We start from the raw sequence: 12,417 nt of genomic DNA on the forward strand, positions 1-12,417 counted from the left end.
TTGCAGCTTGACTCCTGAGCTCATTTCCAGTAGCTCTATAGGAGGATGCAACAGTATTTTAATTACCAAATACATTAAGCAACTATGTTGGCGCCTTTGGTTTCAATTTAAAAATATAATGTGCACTTTCTTCATTCACTTGGACTCGATATATTCTTCTATTACTGAATAAAGGTACAATGAGTAGTGTGAAAATGTCAGTTCTTCAAAGGTAGGATTATTATATTTCTTACACGCTTATTGCAGCTGGCGGATTTTAATGAAAAGAAAATGTGATACGTGATGTATATCGATAAAATATAAATTTATAACATTTGTGCTTTCAGAAGTGTTTTGCTAAAGCTAAGAAAAAAGGGAGCGAATAACGAATAACAACGCCCGTCTCAACACGAGATGTTACACTTGGCTAGTCGCTGGGGTTCATGAATACCAGCTAAAACAATTCTCCAGAGTTATTTAATCAATAACTTTAAAAAAGTTTCATTAAATATTATCTTGTGTGCAGTGTTGCAAGAACAGGAAAAGTTTAAAAAAAAAAAAAAAAACTACCCACAGACAGCCGACCCGCAGACGCTGTAGGTAGTTAAGACGTTAGAAGAAGAGTCCAATGGATTCATCTTCTCAAGGCGCTTTCAATGCCGCCAGCAGCTGTAGCTCAAATGGAATGGATTTCTTGCACGAGGACTTTCCACGCAGCGTGTTTCCCGCGACCCCTTGCCCTTCCCCTCGAACGGACGTGGAGGTGTCCGGCGGAGGCAAGGCCAGGGCCACACTGCTGTGCTCTGGCGTTTTCCTGGGACTCGTGGGCATGACGTTCACAGTGATGGGATGGATCAACTATGACAGAAGCAGGATGTTCGAGTGGACGCAGCTTCTCGGCCCCGTCCTTCTCTCCGTCGGGGTGACCTTTGTATTTATCGGCCTCTGCAAAGTTAAGAAGCTCAACTGCAAGTTCTGGAATGGGAATGACGAGCAGCCCATAGAAGCGGACCAACTTAGCCCTGCGCAGTCTTTCGTTTTCACCGGCATCAGTCAGCCCATTACGTTCCACGGAGCCACTGTGGTCCAGTACATCCCCCCGCCGTGCGCCATACCAGCCCACGACCCCAGCGCCACTAACGGCATTCAGCCTGGGCCGCTACCGGTAGCCACATGTCCACCGCAGTACTACACCATATATCCGCTGGACAACGACAACTGCACGTACCCCGGTGATGAGGTGTGCGCACCACGGCTCTGGGTGCACGACGGCTACAGCAGGTATTTAGGACCAGCGCCAATGCCGGAACCCCGCGCTTTTCCCCACAGTCGTAACAAACGCAGTGTGTCCTCTGCATAAAACCCGAGACATTATTGTACAGTTTTACTCGTTTCAAAGCACGTTCATTTCCGTAGTTGCTTGTCTAGAGGTTTTAACTTTGAACTGTGGTCATTTGCCAGAGGTAATATTATTTCAGTGACAATTGCACGATACCTTCTTTTGACCACAACGATTTTGTTAATATAGATAAATGAGAATATGCATTGGGTGAAGCAATAAATATGTTTCACACCTACTGTTTTCCAGACTCAACCGGGTACACTGGCGTCTGTGTGCGGACACTGCGATCACATATGTTTTCATTTGTGTCCTTCAAGCTACTCTTACGTGCTTGGCACCCGTGGCTCTTTAGTACTCGCTAAATCAAATGTCTCACTGGGCCAAATTCGCAACAGGGAACCAAGCAGCGAGGAAAGAGCAGATGGGAAGACAGCTGCGGCTGAGACATCATCTGCTTGTGCACCCCCAGCCTATGAAGACATCTTCCCTGAACACTCACTGGACAATATGGCTTGATGCAACCATTTGCGATGCTCTTGAAATATTTCTTGATGTTCTAACATCAAAATCTACATAAAATGCATTTAATTGCTTTGCATGATAAAATGTGATGCTCTAACATAAAGTGCATGTAATCGACCGATGAGTTAATTACTTTCATTAAATTTGATGGCCAGAAATTTTTAAGGGGCAGTTGGACACTTGGGAAGGCAAGATGTCTTCCACACCCAGTTTCCAAATCTCTATCTATGTAAACGTGTTTTCTAAATGCAAAAAGATTTTTAAAAAAATAAACAAGGTTTTAGGTGATATGTCTGTTAAAATAGGTGTGTATTTATAGGTGATTAAACAATTGTTAGTTCAATATAGCGCTGTCCATGGTCCTGTTGAGGTGTCGTCTTTGTCATGCAAGTTTTCATTGTTTTTATCGTTATTAAATTGCAGCATAAGACTGATTTTTCCCAGTAGTGCTCAATAGGTAAAGAAACTTCAGTGTCAACTACAACCTTTCTTGTATTTTTTTTTTTTTTTTCTTTATGTGCATATATTCCATCAAAAAGGTACAAAACGAATTTGACTACGACTGTTTTATTCACTTCTGACACTGAACTGAGAAAGTTATATAGCCAGTTTTTTTTTTTTTGTTTTAAATCTTCCTGATTCTTAAAAATGTAAAGCCAGTCTTGGGTTTAAATGCGTTAAAATGCAGTTAGTTCTCTTGGTACTAATTCGTTCCGTTTAAATACACCATGAGTGATTTAATTTATACACACATCATATGAGCCGTTTATAATCTAGGAAATTATACAGATCTCTTGTCATCGTATGGGGGGCGCGGTGGTGCAGTGGGTTGGACCAGGTCCTGCCCTCCGGTGGGTCTGGGGTTCGAGTCCCGCCTGGGGTGCCTTGCGACGGACTGGCGTCCCATCCTGGGTGTGTCCCCTCCCCCTCCAGCCCTACGCCCTGTGTTGCCGGGTTAGGCTCCGATTTGCCGCGAACCCGCGGCTCGGGACTGTGTGTGTGTGTGTGTGTGTGTGTGTGTGTGGGGTCATGGTTAACGATACCACTGTACCATATTGCTTCACATCCAGTGCTGGATTGCTAGAGGACTGTGTACAGCGGAAGAACTATTGGAAATGGGGAATTTAGGGTTAAAGCGCTGTGAGGACAGTTGGCTGCACATACAAACACTCAGCGCTGATTTATAACCGCTACACACTTCAAGAGCTGATATTACAGATATTTGTCTTTCACATAGTTCAGTTACATGTTCGCAGACGTTTATGTATAAAAATAATAACGCCGAAAACGATCGGGAGTTAAATTTTGCACTTTATGACGTAACCCTAACACAGGAGAGCTCTTAAATACATTGAATGTATCTTTAATCCCGCTGATGACCAACTTTGAGAATCCTAAACTGCTCTCACAGTTACCCTTCTGTCCAGTTTGACAAAGAAGAGCAGTATCAGTTCCTGGATAAAAAGTGAGCTGATTATATCTGAATATTTCCAAGGCAGGTCGAAAGCTTCGTTAAACCTTAAGTTTGAAAAGGAAAAAAAAAAAAAAAAAAAAAAAACAGCTGCCAGTTTAGCCTTGTCCTTAACCCGTGACAAAAATGCATACAGATGTGGCCAGAATATCTGTCTGTCTCAGTATGTACACACTTCTCATCATCACACTGATCTGTGACCAGTTTTCAAAGTTTTAACGTTTGTAAATTAAATCTAGTCCAGTGGGTAATACCAAGTACTGTAGTTAAAGACTGTAAAATACAGAGTTAAGGGTGTCAGTAACTTCGAGGACCGGATAATTCTGACTCCCCCATAAAAAAAGAAGATGAAATAAAGCCCAATGAAGCGCGACCAATGCACCACACACTGCACAGTTTTAGAAGTCCAGTTTAAAGGTAAGCTGTGGAAGGTTTTGCTCCTCGGTCGTGACGTTTCCCATGAACGCGGTGCAGATTTGGAGAGGATCGCAAAAGCTCTGACAGGATCCGAGGATCAGAGGACCGCCGCATGGGGGCACAAACAGTGTGTAGAAACGCGGACGGACGGACGGACGGACCTCCAGCTGGAGAAGAGCTCTCAGGGAACACCGAGTACAGTCTTCTAACTACACTGCACCTGTACTTTTAGTACACATTTTTCGTTATAATGGTTGCAATGCATAACAATATAAGTTTAATTTTGTTTAGGCTTTTGAAAAAATACAGCTTGGCAAATACCGTCTGCTAGAATACTGTAGTGCAGAACAGAGAGAAATAAAAAAGAAGGTTGGATTATTATCGCATTGCACTTCATCTCAATAATCATCAAGGTAAAGCTTAAGTTGGACCTCGAAAAATGCAGCTAAACGGTCAAAATTAAATGCGACATAATGAAAACAAATAGCGCAATACATTCGTCTATTGTCTGTGTATAACTTTTACTACAACATTATTTGTATGACCGCCCTCATGGGAGTTCAACCGTGCAATGTCTACATAACACCACTTTGGAAACAGAAACACAATATCTTTAATTTCATAGCCAAAGTTTTTCCCAGGTATGGACTAACACAGAGAGAGAAAACGCGAAGTCTTTAAAGCACACAGCTTCTTCCATTCGTATGGAAGTGTGTTTTTGAGTCGGGTTCGATTTCCAAGGTGATGGAGGAACCTGCAACTCCGCAAACCGAGCAGCTCAGGAGCCTTGAGGGAGCGGCTTTACCCGCTGTGCCACCGTGCCCATATGTATGGATACGTGACTATCAGTGGCCATAGTTCCATCAGCAGTAGAGTCCTCGCTATATAGCAGTCATATTTATGTTTTCATATAGCTCGTGCTGCTAAAATGTTTAACAATGCTTTGTTACTAAAATTATTTCGAAGCCGTACATTTACAATATTCGATTTGCATTATTGAATAAACTCCCCAACTTATTGTTTTTATCATGCAATCCTGCTTCCCGAAATACAGCTTGATTATAAAGTTTTTAAAAAGACACACAGGTGGAAAAAACCTCTTTGAAATTGTTCTTGCTCAAAAAGCGCTTCAGTTGTACATTTAACGGGGCTTTGATCAGAAGAGACAACATATAGGCCTACAACTTTTTAAACGCCTCCGCAGAAATTCAAGCGTTTATTTATATTTTATATCAATTATATACAGTAATATATATGTTTAAGAACTATTAGGTTTTCGGAAATTCAGTACAACAAGTGCAGAGTTTTTCTGTCGAACAGCACACATTATATATTGATAGCATTTTTTTACATTTGCTGCTAAAAGTTTCTATTTCAGCGACAGCGGCTGTCTAGGAAGCACTCACTTTCTTTATTTATAAACGCAGGCTGTTGCATACATTCCAAAAACGATTTTTAACCACGAAGTCCGTTCTGTGCAGCAAAAAAAAAAAAAAATCTCCATTTATAAAAGTCTTATTTATACGCCATTAAACTTGTTTTCCACGTTCTGATTAACTGTCTCCTTGTAAAACTATTTTCAATTATTTATTGGCAATATTATTTAAAAATAATTAAGGCTGAATGTAGTGTTTTGCAGTAGCCTCCTCGGCTTTTAAAACACACCACAGATGAATATAATGCGTATATACAGTACAAGGAGGAGTGGACAAGTGCGAATACAGTCAGTGCGGTGCTGGAAAACACTTTCAGCAGGGCTCTATAACGGGGTCTTTGCCTTTCGTGTTTCAACCGCAGCACAATGTGATATTCATTAATTTTATGACACAATAAAATGCGGGTGGCCGAGAAAGCTCATTATTTCACCATTTGTACCCTTTTCGGCCCTTATTAAAAGTATTACAGAATGGGGCTGTGTCAAATGTTTTAACAACTCAGAAGAAGAGTGCAGTACCGGGACAGCGTCTCGCACGCTTACCTTACTTACACCTCGGTAAAGTACTATCATGTATATTGCGATCTAGACTAGACCAGACAGGCAGCCGTAAGGAAACGTTCCATAAGACATTGAATGTTATGTCAATAAAATAAAATAAAGTAAAATAAAATAAAATACACACACACACACACATTTTCAGAACCGCTCGTCCCATACGGGGTCGCGGGGAACCGGAGCCTAACCCGGCAACACAGGGCGTAAGGCCGGAGGGGGAGGGGACACAAAATAAAATACAGTTTAATAAAAAAATATCTTAAAGAACCTACTCTGTCGGTGTACAATAATGGCTCGTTTTCACACGGTACCGTCACTCTCAAACTTTTTGCTCTACGTTTATTAAATAGAAAATTAATGTACAGCATGTAGTACAGTCTTCAAAATCAGTCAAATCTGTGTTTCGCTGTAAATCTACACTGTCCTTATATCACTGTGATATCGAAAGGAAATAGGGAAAAAGACAAGAGAGAGGATTTAGAGACCTTTACGTGTATCATAGCAGGAGTGTAATTGCAGAACCTGACTGTACAAAAAACTTGTCTCTGTCTAGTAAAAGTGTTGTTATGTTAAGGAGTTTGATATGAGGGATAATATCCATTTGATGGACACACATTTTACATGGGAAAACTGCAGCACTACGGCAGTAATTATTATGTAGTATGAACAGTGTATGTGAGAGAGGGCACTGCGTTTGTGTGCATGTGCAGTTTCATTAAACTCAGATTGCACAGGTCATACACTAGCCAAAAACTTCAATTTTCTGTAATTATCTTTCTTTAATTTATCAGAAGAGAAAGTGGCCATGGCAGTTGACGTTTATATTTTTGCCTCTGCGTCAGACATATTTATTTTTAGCCCAGCTGCTGAAAGTTGGTCTTTTCAGATAAGTTCCTGACACAATATCAAAGATTGCCACCACAGAGGCTGGGTTCTGAGCCAAAGCCCCTTTTCACTGTATAACATGGTATGTAACTCAGAATAAATACAGAGGAGGAAAAAGGGGGTGAAATGGGTTCCGTGTTTGGGAGAAAACACACTGGAGGCATGTGCAAACTTTGTTGTTTATGAATAACATGTGAAAACGATCAAATCTGAATTATCTTTCGGTTGTTCCAACTTCGTCGTTTGCAGTTTAGGCTTTTGCCAAGAGTATCGCCACCCAATGAGCGGGTTAGTACCGGTACTGGGACGGTTCCGCTGTAAACTCCCAGACGATCAGATCAATATGGTCTTGGTTCCCTGAACCCTTGGGCAGGAAATGATTCATGGATCTGCTTAACATTAGCATTCATTTGCATGCTGCCCTTCAGATGGAACATAACCGCAAAGGATGCATACCCAGAGTGGGATGTGGATGAATGTGGCACAATAACTGTTTTCTTTAGACATGGCTGTGCTTTGCACAACAAGCATATTCCAAACTGTGAACTAGCATAGGCCTTTCTTCCAATCTGGCCTTCTTTCGAGGTTACCTCTTTGGGGGTAAGTAAAACTGTATGTGAAAAAGTTCATACTTGCACATGCTCTGGACACCAAATTTGTCAATATTTACAGCATGACATCAGGCTAGCCAAAAGGAAGATACAATTGACAATGTCAACCACATTTTTTTCTCTTGTTTTCACCCAACAGTTGTACCATGCATCCATCTTCTTTACAAAACGGCCGTCATTTAGTATTTTTATTTATTTAGTGGATGATTTTCAACAGTGAATAACAATATTACGTTACTTACAATTATTTACCCATTTATGCAGCTGAGTAATTTTACTGGAGTAATTCAGGTAATTACCTTGCCCAAGGGTACTACAGCAGGAGGTGGGATTCCAACACTGGTCCTTGGGGGGTAAGGCAGCAGCTCCAACCATTACCTTCCTGCAGGCCCTGCCACATAGTATAACACACAGGTAAAGTTACTGACATTACTGAAACTATGTCATTAAAGTCGGGTTACATTCCAAGCTGAATGGCCCAAAAACAAAAGGACATTTAAAGGACCAATATTATTCAGCTATTAAAATATATGTATGAAAGACAAAGATAAAACTACAGCATTTTTTTTGAACCGGTAGCTAGAATTTGTCCTCTTAAAGTAGCACAGGAATGCATAATGTCAGGAAATGAGTATATTATTTATGGTAAGTACATTTCATTAAATTTTACTGGTATGAGGGGGGGGGGGGGGGGGGAACAAATTAAAAATTGCTTTTAAAACACTAATTTCTCTAGATGGAAATGTCACCGTCAAGCTATTCATTTTTGACACAGCACTTATCTCACATTCGCGCCACATTAGTGCTCTAGGTCAGAGTGCACGTCAAGATGAACGCTGGGACATGTAGTTTCGTAGCTCTGTTATCTCCATTATATCGCGAAATCGGCAACCAGGTGAACTACAACTACCAAGTAACCAGTAGGTTTATCGTAAAATGTTGAATTAATATTCATTAAAAGAAAAACGTGGAATTTAGAGCGGTTTCAGGGATGGCTTCTCCCTGGAACTGCAGTTTTTTTTCGATTTTTAAAATGTATTTTTTCAGAATTCATATTTTTATCGTCATAAAAATAAAATCATCCATGAAAGTCTACTTTTAATAATAAAATATAAGTGGCAAGAACGTTCCCATGCAGTAAAATAATAAGTAAATAAGTTTTTTAAAATCTGCCAATTTGCTTCAGCTTGCGTTTCTTATATCTAAAAGTTTCTCTGGACTTAATATTTGTTCTGCTCACCGTAAGTGCTTCATCAGAAGGTTGTGTGGGCTAATCTGCCTGATAAAACCATTTGGTCTTGATACTCCCAATGTATGAATCCTTACTGCGTTCACTGGCACACAGTCTTATTATTATTAGAGTTTCAGAATTTAATTTGGAAAGAGGAACAAGTGTTTCTGTCATTCTGAGTAAGATCAAAAAGTTCATTATGGATTGAATTTAATTGTACATCATCATTTCCTTACTATATACATTTAATGTTGTATGGTTAACAAGCTGTTCAAAGGAGATACTGGTTATCTTAAAGCACAGGAAAGGGTATATGTGTATATTAGTGCTAAATTCTGGGAATTTATCAAACCTTTAAATTGACATGATAATTTCTCAGTCTGAGTATTTTTTCTTCTGGTAAATATAAAGTGCTTTATATGTGGGCCAAACAGTTAACATGTCTTCAGAAATTTCAGTTCATACTGGGTTTCTTCTATGTTTTATAATCGAATAACCCAGAGTGTACTCCTAAATCAAAGTATTTTGAGTGAAACTTGATTGATTGAAAAATTGTGAGCTGAGACGTTATAAATTTTATGTGCTTATCTATAAACCATTAATGGATTAATTTTACATTTTATATGTTTCTGTGCCTCCAAAGTATATCATTTTAGTTATTCACGTTCTGTGTACCTCTTTTTCTAGTCACCAACTTCAATCTTTCTCCATTCTGGTTGTTCCAGAGCTTCTTTACTTTTGGTTAAATCATTTGTATCAAATTGCTACCTTACCATGTACTACCAAATTTATGACAAAGCTAATTTATGATTTCACCAACATACATATCTGGATCCCTGTCTTTCCCACTGGAAAGTTTTCAGAAAATACAGTGTGGTTCTTTTGTCAGGCCACCTTTATAATTTCTTCAGCTACAACAGTCTATAAAATGATTTGCTGTAAGTGAATAAAAAAAGAATTATTTTGAAAATTATTAAAATGTCATTAGCATAATTATGGTCGTAATTATGATATCTTTGACTTTGAGGTAAATCATGTGATGTTATTTTTATATACTTCTTTATCTGAAAACTCGCGCTGGCAAATTATTGTCGTACTGATATTGATGGCTTTGTTGAATCGGAGTGCTGTGCCTGTGGTGGGTCGAAATTGGTTGAAAAGCAGAAGTTATTTTTGTTTCAAATGTGCATCCTGACATATGGTCCTTGTTTGGCTTAAAACTGAGAATCTTATGCATGACCTCTGCCCTCTTTTCAGAATAACATGATTTTAGTTTGCCTCGTTCGGAGTTCAGTTTGAACCCCAGACCCCTGGGTGAAAGGTCATGGCGACAGAGCTGCAAATTAATCCAATGCGTCAAACTTGGCATGGCACCATGTTCGCTCTCATTCCTTCATTCTGATGCTGATTCCCCCCCTCTGCTCCTCATATTTTAGATTTTTTAAAAATCCGGTGTATTTTCTGTTGCGTTTCCTCTGTTTTTTCCCCTCTCAAGCTCTTCCACCGTATTTCCGCCCGCACCGCTGTCTCTTTTTCCGGCCCTCACTCTAGCGCTCCCCTCTCTCTCATCGTTCGCGTTTAAAGACGTTTCAGTTCAGCTGTCACAAATTATGTTCGCCTGCCCAGCTGTCAAAACAGGGGGTGTCTCTTTCATTCCACCTCACATACTACCAAAGGGAAGGGGGCTTTAATGCTTATGTTTGGACACAAGCAATTATCTCTAATTATTGTTTTTCTTTTCAGTTTCCCTGTCCTGATGGAGGTCCAGCAGACGAACATGCAATAATCCGCCCCAGTCGGCTGATCTCAGTAGGTTTCACCGGGGTAGCTTGGCTGGGGACTGCATGGCTTTCATCTCAATGTGAGTTTAGAGTTGATTCAAACTCAGAGCGATGGGTGAATTAACCCCTGAGACCCAGCTTTCAATGGGCTCAGCCAAGAGATTATACGTGTTGATGGCAGGCCTTTATTTGCAAAGTGCTTTCAAAGAAACTTCAGCTGGTAATTCAAGGCACTGTAACCATGAACCTGCTTCAGTCTCTCCTTTTCCCCGGTACACAACAATATAGATGATACCTCTTTTGGTTCTGTGTTGTTTGGTGGTGACAAATGCATGTCCTGCCACACCTCTGGCTTTTCATTACAGAAAGAAAGTCATAACAGAGGTCACTCACCTTCTGTCCCAGTTGGATATTTCCCACCATTCCACTATCAAAAATCCAGAATACAGTATGGCTGAATTAATAGCTGCTTTATGTTGACTTGTGAATTAATAGGATTAATAGAATAATGCAAAAAAAAGTCACTGGAACAAACATCACTTTATTGTGTGGCTTGATCTCCCCGCCCTCCTTGCACTATTGAATCACTATTTATTGGAGAAATTTTGGAGAACTGTTCCTATAAATCCGATGCTGTTTTGCATAGATTGTTTAAAGGTGTTGTGCAGCTGAGGGGTAATAATTTGGCACAAAAAACCCTTGTATCACATATTTCAGAAACCTGACACAAGCAAAAAATAAAATTTTGTAATGACAGGTAAATGTTGCTTTGAGACTAATGTGGAGACATTTCAGTATGTGTCCCCATCTTAGTTTTTTGTATTATTTTAGTTGTTAAAAAGATGTGTAATAACACGCCTCCCATGTTGACTCTAATTCATAATATAAAAATTTGGGGACCCTGTTGTCTGGATGTCTGAAGCTCTTCTTCAGCACGTTATTCACAACAGTGTCTTCCTTACAGAAATTCATCTATGAACTCAACTAGTTGTGTGTTCTTACCTTGGTAAAGTTTAATAGTCACTACTGGTTTTATTATTGTGTTTACATTTGTATTAGTATTGTAGTTTTTTTTCATGGATGACCTGTTGTGTCAAACTTGCACTTGTGTTCCAGTCAGTGTATTTGAGGTCATGTCCCAGATACACTGGCAATCAGTTGATGTTACCCTGCTGTACTATTTGTGAAAGGTTTCCTGCAGAGCTGCCTCACAGCTCGTATCCTTTCTACAGCAACGGTGTAGCTTGATTACACTGCACAGATTTAACTCACCGTTTATCGACATCTGGTAAATAATTAAACAAAAGCACGGAATACGTTTTTGCCCAGTCATTCAAAGCAAACATCACTGCAATGGATCTCTGTAAAGGGCGAGTACATTACTGAAGAGCCAGGGGACTGCCTCATTAATGACTGTTCCTCATAGTGAATAGAGGGGGACCCAATTACTTCTGTCTCCTTCCAGCTAGGTATTATGCACTTTTATAAAAGATCCATTTACTCAGGAGACAATGGGCTAGCAGCAGCTTGGAGGATTTTAAACCTTAAAAAGAGTGCGCATTAACTGAGACAAATTTTTGGATTTTAAGTCAGTTGCGTAACTTACGGCATTGCATATGTACAATACATACAGTTTATATACCTGCCTGTTACAAAGTATAATTTCAATTCTCTATGTATATTCTATATGATTAGTAACTCGTCCTAAATATAAAGATGTGGATTTTTACTATTGTGCCCTTTCAGAATTGCTGAGCTCACATTGTCACCCTCTTTGATCCAACTGACCTGTAACATGTCTATCCTGACTTGTCCACTCTGGGACCCTGACCCTTTGGCTGTCGTGCTACCCAAAAAGCTGAGACCTCTTCGTCTGTGGCCCTCGCTCCTCTGGCCCTTTGCTCCCCTTTGTCTGACTCAGCTGGGGACTCTAGATTTAGTGTCCCTTTTGTCTGGCACCATTTCTGTGAGTAATCTCTCTGTCTACGGCAAACTGAAGAGATTAGCTCTTAAATGCAGGGATGATCTGTGCCACCATTCAGGCCAGGCCGGGTCTTTTGCTGGGGCCATGTCACCAGAGCCACCCACTCCTTATTACCTTCCACCTCACCCTTGGCCCTTCTTCTTGTTCTGTAGCCACGGTTTTCTGATTACCCTGGAGAGATTGTTCTCCTGTTTGCATTGC

At 40.2% G+C, this 12,417-nt stretch overlaps 1 protein-coding gene across 1 annotated transcript; it reads left to right on the forward strand.

Moving 5' to 3' along the window:
• Window positions 1-230: 230 nt before the first annotated feature.
• tmem174 (transmembrane protein 174) lies at window positions 231-1,339 on the forward strand. Its single transcript, XM_018736683.2, has one exon. It carries the CDS (start codon window positions 608-610, stop codon window positions 1,337-1,339), a length of 732 nt encoding a protein of 243 aa, XP_018592199.1. The 5' UTR covers window positions 231-607.
• The last annotated feature ends 11,078 nt before the right edge of the window (window positions 1,340-12,417 follow it).

Source organism: Scleropages formosus, chromosome 6, assembly GCF_900964775.1.
Source record: "Scleropages formosus chromosome 6, fSclFor1.1, whole genome shotgun sequence".
In the NCBI taxonomy this organism is placed as follows: Eukaryota; Metazoa; Chordata; class Actinopteri; order Osteoglossiformes; family Osteoglossidae; genus Scleropages; species Scleropages formosus.

Bases quoted from the DNA above. Each gene is read 5' to 3' on its own strand.
- tmem174 (XM_018736683.2), top strand. From the start codon at position 608: ATGGATTCATCTTCTCAAGGCGCTTTCAATGCCGCCAGCAGCTGTAGC.